The following is a 14,805-nucleotide window of genomic DNA, read 5'->3' on the forward strand; positions in this document are numbered from 1 at the left end:
AAGCCAGATATTTTTCAATTAACTGATGAAAAAATTTTAATTTTGGAAGGCAGCTGCTGGAGACTGGTATGATAACAAGCAATGTCACTTTAGCTATTTACGCTCAGCAGCACAGCTCATACGTTCGTACTTGATACAACCCAGCAGAAAAGCAAGCAGCTATTACTGAAGCTGTGCTCGTCCAAGACTAAGTTAAGAATGGTGTGCCGAGAGATGGTGTAACAGCCGTGCAACTTGTGCAATTGCATGGGGACCCATGTGGAGAATTTGCAGCTCTCCTATAATAAGAGTTGTGATCAAGAGAACACACAGTTGCCTGCATTGAGCTCTGACCTCAGTAATTAAATTCTCACCTATCTCACTTTCCCCTCTGCAGTAATTGCTTAGTTGGGAGAAGGAGAAGGCAAAATTAAGTTCTTAAACCCTATAAATAAAATGCAGTTGCTCCAAACTGAACCTGCAGAAGACCCTGCAAAGCAAACACTGCTGTGTGTGTTCAGTTGTGTAACGTACAATGTCCAATTAGTGATTCCTTGAGATGGTTGTGGCGGGGGAAGTCAACAAGCATCTCCAGATTTGAGATAGTTTCAAGATATCTTGCTTCACAATAGATGTTCAGAACCAAACTTAAATTTATCTTTTGTGATGGAGTTGTCAATAAAATCATTTATCTAGGCAGATTGCAATGCTCCAGAGCATGAGCGATATTTAGCCCGTTAACTTGCTTCACTACTGGAATCCTAAAGGGATCTGTCAATGGTCAATGAGATCATGTCAATGGCGCTGACATTCTTCCCACTTATCTCCAGACCTTAATCTTCATACCTTAACTTTATCAGCATATGTATGGAGGCGTAATTAACCAGTGATTATTATCCATGAATTCCTGTTTTTTAATCTGCCAAATTGCTTTTACAAAGTGTTTTTTCAATCCTAGATCCCACATGGACCACAATGACTGACTGCATTTTCACTCGATGTATATTTTTTTGGTCTTCTTAAAATGTCTCTTATCCTAGCATCTGGGAGCGACAAAAGTATTCAGGAAACTAGAACTGGATTGTAAAAGTAGAGTCCATTATGAGGCCACCTATTGCTCATTTCACCCTATCCATCCTGGAGCACTTGGTATGGAATGTTGATTGTCCTACTCTCATGGATTCGTAGAATCATACAGCACAGAAAGAGGCTATTTAGCCCATCGTGACTGTGTTGACTCTTTGAAAGAGTTTGTCCCACTGAATTGTTCTTCCGCTGTAACCCTGTAATTTTTCATCCTTCAGGTATTAAAGTTACTATTGAATTTACTTTCTGCACCCTTTCAGGCTCTGCATTCCGGTTCATAACAATTTGCTGCAATTTCTTTTTAAATTCTCCTCATCTCCTCTCTGGTTCTTTTGACGATTGCCTTAAATCCGTGTTTTCTGGTTACTGACTTGTCCTGCCACCTTTCAAGAGTTCTGTATGCAAACTCCAAGGTTTCTCTGTTTCTGCAACTCTTTTACAATTGTAACATTTAGTTTACATTACCTCTCATTCATTATCTTGAAAATACACAATCCTCACTATTGGAGGCCACTGCTTCAAACTTGTCAGAGAGAATAATTTTCTCTGGGCATTCCTCTATGCTTTCCCTGAACTATCAGTAGTCATCGCTTCTTCCTCTACCATTGTCTGCTTCCTATCATTCTGCTAGGCGACTGCCCTGTGAAACACTTAATCCAGAATCCTCTCTTGTTCGCTGATGTGCCACATTGTCTTTATTGTCAGCTCAGTTTCTGAAATCTTGAGCTCAAATAATCTCAGTGGGACACACTTGCTTCAGATATGCTCGTCTCAGCTAATTTGTCAATTTCACAGAATTCTTTAAAGTACTTAAATTTGCTTTTCACCTACTGCAGACAGGTAAATGGATGTATTTTTACCTTTTGTATATCAGATGAATAAATCTGTGCAGGTGACACAATGTAGTAACATAAAGTAAGTGTTTCACCTGTGCATTGAAGTTTAATAAGTAAATATATCTGTAATTAATTTCCTACTAGCCCCATACAAACCATAGTTCAATCTCTCCCTTGGTTAAAACTCTGAATGTATAAGTTATTCGTGTTCTGCTGAAATGACACTCCACTTGATGACATTTTTGTCTTCCACTCTGAGCAAGAAGATTGCTTCAGTAAGTTGACTAAGTCTTTGATCTGAACACTGCCCCCGTATGTGGTAGGGACATTATTTCTGCAGAGAGTTTCCTGTTTGTTCATTGTAACTTTGGTGGAAAAGCTGTGGAAACCATGGAAATATGTGGTTTCTTTGAGATTTCTGTGGATCTTCTGTCAAATTTACAATAGTTAAGTGGGAGCACCACTTCAGAAATTCACCATTGCTGTGTCTGAGATATTGGGCAGCATTTTCTCTGTGGACGTTTAAACCCCATCATCATGCTAAGATGTGTTCAGATGCCTGTACTCTGTGGGGAAACAGCCATTCAATGTGATTTTTCCTGGAGTGACCAATTAATGGCCAGTGGGTTGACTGTCAAAACCGGAGAACCAATCACAGGTTTTCTAGCATGAAAACAGCTTTAGCAGCAGAATGCAATGGCAGGTAAGTGAGACAGAGGGTACTTCAAATTGGAGGCACCTTCTCTCCAACTCTTTTCAAACTTTAAATTAAAAATGGCCTTTGCGGTTGGGCCAGCACTGTTGGAGAGCAGATTCCCTGTACAGGGCAGGTAGGCCGGAGCACTGCCTCTCCTGCCAGCCCCAGCAGCCTCCAGGCAACTAAGCTGTCCCCAGAAAACTCCAGTCAGTCTTCATTAACAGATCTCAATAGGCCTTTAATTGTGGCAATTGGCTCTCCTGCAGTACGCACCCCCCCTTACATTATGCCTTTGATGGGGGCTACAAATCCATCCCAATGTGTTTAGGGATAGTAATTACCCCCTCCTTTCAATATTGGAGATCATACATGATGCACTATATAATAACTTTTATTTTGTACAGACTTAAATTTCCTCCTATACAGAAACAGAGTAAAACACAGTATGATACAAATATTGGAATATTTTAACAAGTTTAGAATTAGTTGAAACACTCATATTAGAATGTACATTTTATGGAGCCTGATAGACCTGTATGAAATCTTTTTGTCTGTTGGGAGGCTTTTCAGATCCAGAGTCATACCTGCAAAATGTGAAACTCAATTCATCCACAGTGTTCAATTCTTTGGCCAGAACTAAAGCTTCTGATATCAGACCTGCTATTATTTCTTGATTAATGACACAAATGGGGGGGTGGTATTGCAAATGCACCTGCGTATAGTATATGCTGTTATTGAATCTGTATTTGTGTTAAAGTTGTGGAATTATCCCTGTATCCCTTGATTCTCTTTGCATTCAAAAATCTGTTGATCTCTGTCTCGAATATACTTAATAACTCAACACCACAGCTGTCAGAGGTAGAGAATTTCAAAGATTCAGAACCCTTTCGGTGAATAAATTTCTCCTCATTTCAGCCTTAAATGGCTGACCCTTTATTCTGAGAGATTGATCCCTAGTTTTAGATTCCCCTGTCAGTGGAAGCACGTTCCCAACCCTGCCAAGCTCCTTAAGAATTGTGTATGTTTCAATAAGATCACCTCTCATTCTTCTAAACTCTCGGGATTATAGGCCTAGCCTATTCAATATCTTCTCATAGGAAAACCCCTTCATTCTAGGAATCAGACTAATAAACTTTCATTGCTGTCCCTCTAAAGCAAATATATCTTTCCTTTGGTAAGGAGACTTAAACCGTACACACTACTCCAGGTGTGGTTTCGCTAAGGCCCTGTGCAATTGCAGTCAGACTCTATCGCTCAGTCTTAAACTTGATTCCCTTTGTGATAAAGGCGAACATATCATATGCTTTCCTTGATATACCTGTATGTTACCTTTTTTATGATTTGCGTACAAGGGCACCTAGGTCCCTCTGAATACCAAAATTTTCTTATCTCTCATCTTTTCAAATATATTTTATTTTTCTATTCTTCCAACCAAAATGGATAACTTCACATTTTTTCACATTATATTCCATCTGCCTTGCTTTTGCCTACTCACTTAACCTGTCTATATCTCTTTGTACCCTCCTTCCATCCTCCTACATTACAACAGTGATTACACTTCAATAGCATTTCATTGGCTGTGAAGCACTTTGAGACGTCTGGTGATGAAAGGCATTATGTAAATGCAAGTTTTTTTCCTTTTCCTCAGTTTACTATGCTAAATACACATCTAAATAACCCTCAGTGTGCTATAGATTATACTGACAACCAAGTTAAGATTGTCAGTCAGGCTCGTGGTGTGGCGCATTTGTGAGTACTGGATTATTAATACAGAGGGCCCTGTACTTTGTAGACAGAACGCGCACGCATTGTGCCTGTTTCAGCTAAACAAAATAAGTAATCGCCATTCGCTGGTTCATTCCTCAAGGCAATGCCATGACCAATCAGAGTCAAGCTGCCTGGTTTAAATTTCAAACAATGCTTGGCAGTTAACTGTCAGACACCATTAACTGGTGCATTCTCCTTGGCAATACCTCTAACAATCAGAGTCCACTTGTCAACCAATCAGCACTCTCTTCTCATACAATATAAAGTTGTTCCTTCCCTTGACAATGGTATTCTTGCAATTGTCTTGAAGAGTGCAAGACGAAAAGCTTTGACCAAATGCCTTTTTTCAGCAATACACAAAATGATAAAGAAAACATAGCTGATCCTTGGGTCCTGGGACTTATACTTTGGGTCTCAAGCTGTCCAATTTTGTTATATTGAAAACTTATTAAATATTTGTAGTGATTGTTAAAGGAGCTCGTGAGCACAGTGCATTGCACCTTCCTATTTCTGCAGAAGTATATATTTCTATGGTGTTTTATGGTTCACACACTTGTGGTTCGGCATCCTGATGTCACTCTATTATCTAGAAAATTCGGAAATCCAGAAATGACTTGCTCCCAAGCATTCCAGACTGGAGAGGTAATGATGTACTAACTTTAACTTCTCTCATTAGCCCCTCTTGGACCATATTTTCTGTGGGGATTTTACTCCTCAAGGGAATGCACGTTAGTTATGAAATATGAATTATTACCATATTATTTGATTTTTTAATTTGCTATACTGTTAAATAGTGCCAAGTGGGAATAAGTTATTTAATGGGAGTAGTAAATACTTTGAGGGAGTACCAGTAATATTATTTTTCAAGTTTTTGTGTAAGTTTATTGCTGAAAGTTAAAATCTATAGGTGGGAGATACTGCAGGACAGTTGAACAGTAATCACTTCGTCAAAGTTAGTTTCATGTCTGAGATGCCAGTGGGGAATAATAGTATTTTTTAATTTTTCTGAAAGTTAACAAACATTTTAATATTCTTACTAATGTTATAGCTTTTACACTATAGGTGAAATGACAGAACTGAGAAAGAGAACACAGAAATGTCTAGAAGAACCTGCTGTTCAGGAGGAGGCCAACTTGATGGCAGATGCAGAGTCTGTTCCGAAGGCTGAGCGTGAACAAGTATGTGCAGAGGAGATCGCCTCAAAGGAGGGGGGAGAAAATGAGGAGGCACACAGAGAAAAGCTGACACTGAAAGACAAAATGGTCAGCACAGGAAGTAAGGATGCAAAGAGCAAGTGTAAGCACCTGTATTTTTCCTCTTGTATTCATTTGTGGAATGTGGGTGTCGCTGACAAGGCCAGAATTTATTGCCCATCCCTAATTGCCCTTGAGAAGATAGTGATGATCTGCTTTCATGAATACAACTAGCTTGCTAGGTCATTTCAGAGGGCAGTTAAGATTCAACCACTTTGCTATGGGTCTGAAGAAACATACTGGCTAGATTGTGTAAGGACAACTTTCCGAAAAGATATTAGTGAACCAGATGGGTTTTTGCAGCAGTCTGGTGGTTTCATGGTCACCATCACTGATACTACCAGCCTTTTAGCTTTTTAAAATTTAAATTAATTAATTAAATTCTTGAGCTGCCATGGTGAGATTTGAACTTATGTTTCCAGATCAATAGTCCAGCTCTCTGGATTACTTGTCCAGTAACATAATCATTATACTTCCTGATTCCTTTTTCTTTACTTTTACCTACAATGACATTTAAAAGTTTGCTGTCTAAAGACTGCTGTAGTAACAACACAATTGCTACAAATAATTTTTTTTACCTAAGACACATTCTCAGTTTTATTCCAAGTAGATGCTACTGCAAGCAATGCAGAAATTATTCCGTGGATTGAGAAATACTCGGGAAGAACAGAATTGGAAATTCAATTTTTTTTTTTGCAAAAATATACTTTATTCATAAAATATCTTCAACCACATTCCAAACCATTTCAAAATCACCATTACAAAAGTACAATCAGGTTCAACTTTTACAACATGTATCACAAGGTGCATCAGTACAGACAATGAATATTACAATCATTGGCAGACATTCATTTTGAGCTGTACAGTCTGAGGGGCCCTTTACAGTTCCCAGCCCCTCAGTGCACTGTGGCAGAAAGGTCTTAGGCAGCGAACCTTCCCCATTGCGCCTTTTAGTGCATCCCCCAGCACGTAGTCCTGGACTTTGGAATGTGCCAGTCTGCAACAGTCGGTCGGGGACAACTTTTTGCGCTGGAAGACCAACAATTTTCGGGCAGACCAAAGAGCGTCTTTCACCGAGTTGATGATCCTCCAGCTGCAGTTGATGTTTGTCTCGGTGTGTGTCCCTGGGAATAGCCAGTCGAGCACAGAGTCCTGTGTCACAGAACTGCTTGGGATGAACCTCGACAGAAACCACTGCATCTCTCTCCAGACCTTCTTTGCAAAGGCACAATCTACAAGGAGGTGAACAACGGTCTCTTCCCCACCACAGCCATCTCGAGGGCAACGTGCTGAGGGGGTGAGACTCCTGGCATGTAGGAAGGATCTGACGGGGAGGACCTTTCTCACCGCCAGCCAAGCTACGTCTTGGTGCTTGTTGGAAAGTTCTGGCAATGAGGCATTCTGCCAAATGACTTTGACAGTCTGCTCGGGGAACCATCCCACTGGATCCACCCTCCTTTTCCCTCAGGGCCTCTAAGAATTTACTGCTGACCACTGCCTGATGGATTTGTGGTCAAAGGTGTTTCTTTGCATAAATTTTTCCACGAGGGACAGCTGGTACGGCACGGTCCAACTACTTGGAGTGTTCCGCGGCATCGTGGCCAGACCCATCCTTCACAACACCGGGGACAGGTAGAACCTCAGCATGTAGTGTTACTTGGTGTTTGCATACTGAGGGTCTACGCACCGCTTGATGCAGCCATATGCAAAGGTGGCCATCAGTATGAGGGCGATGTTGGGCACGTTTTTTCCCCCTTTATCTAGAGGCTTGTACATCGTGTCCCTGCAGACACAATCCATTTTCGACCTCCAGATAAAGCAGAAGATGGCTCGGGTGATCGCCACCATGCAGGAGTGTGGAATGGGCCAGACCTGCGCCATGTACAGCAACAGCGAGAGTGCCTCACACCTGATGACCAGGTTCTTACCCGTAATGGAGAGGGAGCGTTGCTCCCACATGCCCAGTTTCCCTTTCACCATAGACACTCGCTCCTTCCAGTTTCTAACGCGTGCCCTGGTCCCTCCGAACCATATCCCCAGCACCTTCAGGCCATCAGCCCTGACGGTGAAGGGGACAAAGGATCAGTCAGCCCAGTTCCTGAAGAACATGGCCTCGCTCTTCCCACGATTTACCTTGGCTCCCGAGGCCAGTTCGAACTGGTCACAGATGTGGATCAGTCTGCGCACCGACAGTGGATCCGAGCAGAGGATGGCGACATCGTCCATGTACAGGGAGGTTTTGATCTGAGTGCCTCCACTGCCTGGGATCGTCACTCCTCTTATGCCCAGATCATTCCTGATGGACTCAGCAAAGGGTTCTATGCAACACACGAAAAGAACAGGCGAGAGAGGACAGCCCTGCCTCACTCCAGATTTAATCGGAAAGCTATCTGATTCCCACCCATTGATTGAGACTGCGCTACTGATGTTAGTGTAGGGCAGTTGGATCCAATTGCGAATCCCCTCCCCAAACCCCATTTTGGAGAGCACATCCACCATGAAGGTGTGTGATATTCTGTCAAAGGCCTTCTTCTGACTGATCCAAGCTGATGAGGCAGGTGTCCACACACCTCTCCTGTACATAGGCAATCGTATCCCTGAGCAGCGCGAGGCTGTCCGAGACCTTCCTGCCCGGCACAGTGCAGGTGTGGTCGGGGTGGATCACCAATTCCAGAGCGGGTTTGACCCGATTGGTGATGAGCTTGGACAGAATCTTATAGTCCACATTCAACAGTGATGTCGGTCGTCAATTTCTAATTTCCTCCCTTTCCCCCTTGTGCTTATAGATGAGGGTGATAATTCCTTTCCTCATGGATTCTGACATACTGCCGGCCAGGAGCATACTCTTGTACATTCTAGCAGGTCTGGGCCGATCCAGTCCCACAGAGCCGAATACAACTCTGCCGGCAAGCCGTCGCTTTCGGGAGTTTTACTCTTCTTGAAGTACTCAAGGGCCTTAGTCGGATCGTCAGAAGTTAGTGGTTTGTCCAGGCCCTCCTGTGTACTGTCGTCTAAGACCTCCGTGATAGAGGACAGGAAGGACTGGGAGGCTGTGCTGTCTGTGGGCTTCATGTCATACAATCCGGCATAAAAGGATTTGCTGATCCTCAAAATGTCGGACTGCGATGACTTTACTGAGCTGTCTTCTTCCCTCAGGCTGCTGATCACAGAGCTCTCTCTGTGTACCTTTTGAAAGAAGAAACGTGAGCCTGTCTCATCCTGCTCCACGGAGCGGACTCTGGAACGGAAGATGATCTTGGAGGCCTCCGAGGCAAAGAGCGAGGCTTGTTGGCTCTTCACCTTTTGGAGTTCCTCCTTGACATCGACCCCCATCGACTGCAGCTGGAGCAGATTCTGCATGTTTTTCTGGAGTGGGGACATTTCCCTCTGTTCCTTTCTAGCTTTCTGGGTGCCTTTGAGAATGAAAAACCTCTTGATGTTTCCCTTGATCGCTTCTCACCAGTGTGTCAGGGACTCAAAGAGGGGTTTCACGGTTCTCCAACCTTTGTAATCCCTTTTGAGCTCCTCAATATTCTCTGCAGTCAGCAGTTGCACGTTTAGCTTCCATGCTCCCCTGCCCTCCCTCTGGTCCTTCTCTAAGTGGCAGTCATCCAGTAGGTGGCAGTGGTCAGAGAAAAATACTGGCTTGACATCAGTGGATCTGACTGTGAATGCATGGGACACAAACAGGAAGTCTATCCTGGGACAGATGGACCTGTCTGGCCGCGATCAGGTGTATCTACGCTGCGCTCCGTCTGCAGGGTTGCTGAAGACGTCATGCAGCTTGGCATCCTTAACTGTTTCCATCAGGGATCTGGACGTAGTGTCCAATCTGCTGTCGGCCCTGCCGGATCGTCCAGCCGCATGGATGATGCAGTCGAAGTCACCGCCCAGAATAACCTGCCTGGAGGTTGCCAGTAGCAGTGGGAGCTGCTGAAAAACCTCCAGCCGCTCGGCCCCTTGCGAAGGGGCGTACACGTTAATTAACCAGAGTGGAGCGTTCTTGTACATTATGTCTGTTACGAGGAGGCGCCCGCCCACCACCTCCTAAACCTCAGAGACGGTGAAGTTGCCTCCCCGCAGCAGAATACCCAGGCCGGAGGAACGAGAGTCATTTCCACCCGACCAGATCAATGGCCCAAGGGACCACCATTGTGACCATTGCCTGTAGGAGCTGAGGTGCGGTATCGCACACTCCTGCAGAAACAACAGGTCAGCTTTGACTTTGGCAAGGTAATCCAAGGTCGCAACACATTGCATAGTAGATTTAATGCTACGCACATTTATAGATACAATCTTTAAAACCATTTTAAAGCATTTATTCTCTTACCAAACCTGTTGTCTCTGAGAGTCCCAGACCTTTGGTCTGCTCCTTCGTAGTGTGCTCAAATTGCCTCACTTTGGATGGGCTGAGGAAACTGTCCTGAAACTCCCCATTGGCAATGTTCTGCTCGGGTGGCATCTGGGGGTCCGTGCAGTGGGCAGGGTTTGAAATGCCCTGTGTTGGGGAAGCTTCTCCAATCCTCTCCCCCTCTGGGGCGTTGCTGCTCCCGGCTTCCCGGAGCTGGGGTGCGCTGAGCGCCTCACTGTTCCCAGATTCCTGGGGTTTTGGTGCACTGGCCTCTTCGGGTTGTGGGCAAAGTTGGGGTGCGCTGGTCTCCTCATTGGCTCCAATGTTCTGGAGCTTGGGTGTCTCGTCCGCCAACTCCCTAGAGCTTTGCCGTTTCTTCTGTTGGCGCCGCCCTGGCACTTCTTCGTCCGAAGAGCTGCTGCCCTTGTTATCTGTGTTGGATGGGAGATGCCTCTTGCCACTTGCCTGGGAAATGGCTTGGTTCCTTCTTAGCCCCTTCTTCCTTTTGGCTCTCTTCACCGTCTGCCACTCCCCCTGCTGCTTTTCCACTGCTGCCTCCTCCTCCTCCATTGATTCGCTCTCCTGAGGAGTGGGAGGTTCAGAGGGCAGTGCAGTTGATTGGCTGTCTGTTGCCTCAATCTTTTCCTCCACCTTGTCTCTCTCTGTGTCCTCCTTTGTCCCGTTGTTCTCCCTGGGGGCCTTGGTGGTTGGAGTGACACAAAGCATTTCTTCTGCTTCCCCCTTGTTGGCTTTGGCTGCCTGTGCATAAGTGAGGCAGCATTTGGGGCAGGTCCTGTAGAGGTGACCTGCCTCGCCACACAGGTTGCAGCACTTAGCCTGTTTGCAGTCTTTTGTCTGGTGCCCTTCCTGTTTGCAGTTCTTGCAGAGGACAGCGCTGCAGTTGGCCACCACATGACCAGCCTTGCCGCATGAGCGACAAAGTTTGGGTTGCCCAGCGTAGACAAGGTAGCCACGGCTTCCCCCGATAGCGAATCTGGAAGGAGGGTGGAAGATGGCTCCCTTACCTTCGGTCTTGACCGTAACCTTAACCTGGCATTTGCATGTCTAGATCCCCAAATCGTCTCTAACCTCGGTGCAGCTCCCAGCTTTGTCGAAGTACCTGGTGCGGAAGGTGAGCACGTTGGCGACAGGGACGTAGGGATTATAAAGATGCACCGTCACCACCCGGTCCCGTTGCAACGGCAGAGCAAAGGGTGGCTCCACCGTCAGGATCTTCATCTCCGGCAGGTCTCTCTTCTCCTCGACCACCTTCAGGAACTTGATGCAGGCTGCCACTTGTTTGAACGTCACGTCAAAATATCCAGCGCTGGGGAAGTCTTGTAGGCAGTAGATCTCCGCAGCTTCGAATCCACACGCCTTTAACAGGATCCTCTTGGTGAAGAAGGCTCGATCCATAGGTGCTCCTCCTTCACTGTCCTTCACTGTGACTCAGACAGTGTTAGGTACCCCATGGTATGGGGTTCGATTGGTTATAGCATTTGCTTCACGACCTTGCCCTGGCAGAACCATGATCATGGTCTCTCCCCTGCTGGGTAAGTATGTGAGAACAAACACTCTAGAAACACATTTCTCAAAAAAAACTATAGAAATGATCCCCAAGAGCCTAATTGAATTTCCACTATACTATCAGCGCATAAACCAATTTACGTTGTTTAAGAAAAGACTTGCCACAGCCAGCCCTCCTCCTGATCATAGCTATCCAACACTCTAAGCCTGTCAAACAACTTCAGAACCTCAGGAGTTCTCCATAATGTCACTACCTGAGTTCTTTTCCTCTTCTCCATGCCCCTTTCCCAGCTGATGGTTACCCGCTTCCTATGTTTCACTATTCCTCTTTAGCTGTTAGTGGCGCAAATTATGCATTAAACAAAGCCTCCCTCACCACCAACCACCCCCCTCTGTTTGAGGCTGAACCAGATAGTCTGCAATCTTTGTGTGATATGTCATTGCGGGCTGAGCTTTCAGTCACAAATCCATGCTGTCACTAAGACCTCCTATTTCCACCTCCATAACATTACCTGAGTCCTGCCTCAGCATTGTTGGTGAAACCTTCATCTATGCCTTTGTTACTTCAGATTTAGCTATTTGATTTGACTATTCAGATTTGAGGCACTCCTCACTAGTCTCTCACATTCTACCCTCTGTAAACTGGAGATCATTCAAAACTCTGCTGCTTGTGTCCTTACTTGCACCAAAATTCTGTTCTTTCACCATCCCATGCACTGATCCCTGGCAACATCTTTGTTTTAAAACTCTCATCCTTGTTTTAAAATCCTTACATGACATCCCCCCTCCTTCTAGCCCTACAACCCTCCGAGATATCTGTGCTGCTCTAATTCTGGTCACTTGAGCATCCCTGATTTTAATCACTCCACCATTGATATTGCACCTTCAATGGTTAGACCCTGAGCTCTGGAATTCTGGATTTAAACCTCTCTGTCTCTTCACCTTGCTTTCTTCCTTTAAGACACTTGTTAAAACCTCCACCTTTGACCAAACTTGTAATTGTCTGCTGTAATACCTTCTTATCGGGAGGGGCCTTAAACTGGAGTCACTTCTTAAACGTATTTCCTGAATGCATGACTGGAAACAAATGCGCATTTTCAGTTTCACAATGGCATGTACCTTTTTTTTTACTTGTGAGCCAGTTTTGTTCAATGATTCACATGCAGCACATCTACTTTGGTTTCTCCTAGATTGAATTTGAACAAGGTGGCATTCCCCTCCTTGTACTGAAAAACAATTACATTTCTGCTGTTTGGAATAATTGTGGGAGTCTAATTTTCAATATAAGAAAAAACAAATCTTGCATGTTGGAAGAACTGTTGTACCTAACTGTTAATTAGGGCTAGTCAAACTCAGCTGTAAATTAGCTAGAACATTATGTAACCTGAGAAAATAACTTGATAAATTTCCACACTGTATTCCTTCTGCACAGATCATTGGCAGGATAGAGTTGCACAAAGACAGACTATGGTTTTATAAATAAACAGTTCAAGCAGGACTGGGTTATACTTTTGTTAAACATCAAGTTATAAATGATGGTAGACTCAGGAATAATGAATTAATGTGCCTCACTGAGCAAAATTGTACCCGTTTTGAACTTGACCTTAAAAGGGAAAGAGGCACAATTAATTGTAAAAGTTAACTACATTGATCAATACTGTTTTCAACAGCTCCAATTCAAGTACACCCACAAATTATTGTTTTCTAGTCTGTATTTAAAAACTTAAAAGTTTGTATGGGAAGTTTTTGTGTTTTGTATTTGTTTGCGAGTTGACCATTTCTTTAATGTTTTACAGCTGCATTTCATCAATGGGTAAAGGTTTTCTTTGGCAGCTGGGCAGCAGTTGCAAGTGGAATGTTATATGCTGTGTATCTTTCTACCTTTCATGAAAGAAAATTCTGGTTTTCTAGCAAACAGGTGAGATTGTGTATTTTGAGTTTTACCTAATTTGCTGTTCATGATAATGCAAAGGTATTTTTTTTTCCTTCTCCCACCCTCCTTTTCTGGAAGTGGTAACTCAGAATAACAAGCAGTTGTGGTTCTCTGGTACCTTGTTCAATGGCTATACTTCACATGTAAATAAAGGCAAGCGTCAGGGTTTGTTAATGATCTTCGAACCAGATGATTGCAAGTCCTGTTTAAAAGCAGCACTTTGCTAATATAGATTGTCGATTTGTTAATATTTAGAAAATTGAATTCTCAGGCCTGTGACTGGCTTCCAAGAAATGGCAACATCATGTGGATATGCTGTATTACCTATAGCATAGTTTTTTTTGGGGGGGTGGTGGGAGAAGATGCAAGTGGGAAGGATCAGATGTGCATGATTGAGATGGAAAGGAGAAAAAACAAAAATCCTACTCTATCCACAAAGTCCTCCAAGCTTGGCACTCTAATATTGAGTTTTACTTTGAATATGTGATCAAAAATTCCAGTATAATGGTTACCAGCAGACGTTTGAGTATTTTTACGTTGTTTTCAATATGTATCTTTCTGAAGCCACAGGCTGACAGTAACTGTCCCCTAACAGGCACTGTCATTCACATGGGCAGTTATATATATCATGCAAATGGTGCCTCATCATTTGGAGTCTTTTGTGGAGGAGCAGCTTGTAATGTGGCATGGTGAATATTTCAGACAATTCAAACGTACTTACCAATTTAAAAGGGTGTACTGGTTCCAGCCACATTCATATTTACAGCAGTTTCAATCAACCATTCACACCTTGTTATTCTCTTGTGCTGTATTTATTGGTTTAATAGGCTATGTTGATTTCAGATAAAGCCAGGCCTTTGGGCAGTTTCAATGAGCTGTTCACACCATGTTAAAATGTAAATTTATTGGTGATGAGATTCTGGATGCAACTGCTAACAGGATTTTCTGTGGTTTTAAAAAAATGTTAGTAATTTGCCTTTTCAGTTTTACCAGCCATTGCATGTTATAGAAAAATTACATTAACACCAATGCACACACTACGCACTGTACTCTTTTCCTCTTTAACTCTACCCTTCATTCCACAGTTCCTCTTTTGAAGGCAGTGGCTATTACAACAATAACTACATTTCAAAATAACTTAATTGGCTGTGAAACACTTTGGCTTGTCCTGAGGTTATGTAAGGTGCTACATAAATGCAACTTTGCTCTTTCTCTCTGTTGGCATGCATTTTAGATACTCATACAGTACCATATCTAAATGTCTATTCAACACACTTTGACGGGCTCAGGGTGACCAACAATGGGGAGGGGTGGAAAATAAGGGACACTACGACTGGGGGGTGAAACCATTGACCAGGGGGTTGGGGGGAGGGCAA

General features: G+C 43.8%; 1 protein-coding gene across 4 annotated transcripts in view; it reads left to right on the forward strand.

Annotated features, from left to right (window-relative positions):
* LOC121279419 (probable C-mannosyltransferase DPY19L4) overlaps positions 1-14,805 on the forward strand; it is a 94,505-nt gene that overhangs the window by 2,404 nt on the left and 77,296 nt on the right. For 3 of the 4 annotated variants that reach the window (XM_041190650.1, XM_041190649.1, XM_041190647.1), the window contains exons 2-3: positions 5,428-5,661; positions 13,293-13,414. In XM_041190650.1, coding sequence (XP_041046584.1) covers positions 5,433-5,661; positions 13,293-13,414 — 351 coding nt within the window. In that variant the 5' untranslated portion in view covers positions 5,428-5,432. Of the gene's footprint in view, positions 1-937; positions 1,129-5,427; positions 5,662-13,292; positions 13,415-14,805 lie in introns of those variants that run through there. The other variant, XM_041190648.1, reaches the window with a different exon arrangement.

This window comes from Carcharodon carcharias, chromosome 6 (assembly GCF_017639515.1).
Source record: "Carcharodon carcharias isolate sCarCar2 chromosome 6, sCarCar2.pri, whole genome shotgun sequence".
Lineage (NCBI taxonomy): Eukaryota > Metazoa > Chordata > Chondrichthyes > Lamniformes > Lamnidae > Carcharodon > Carcharodon carcharias.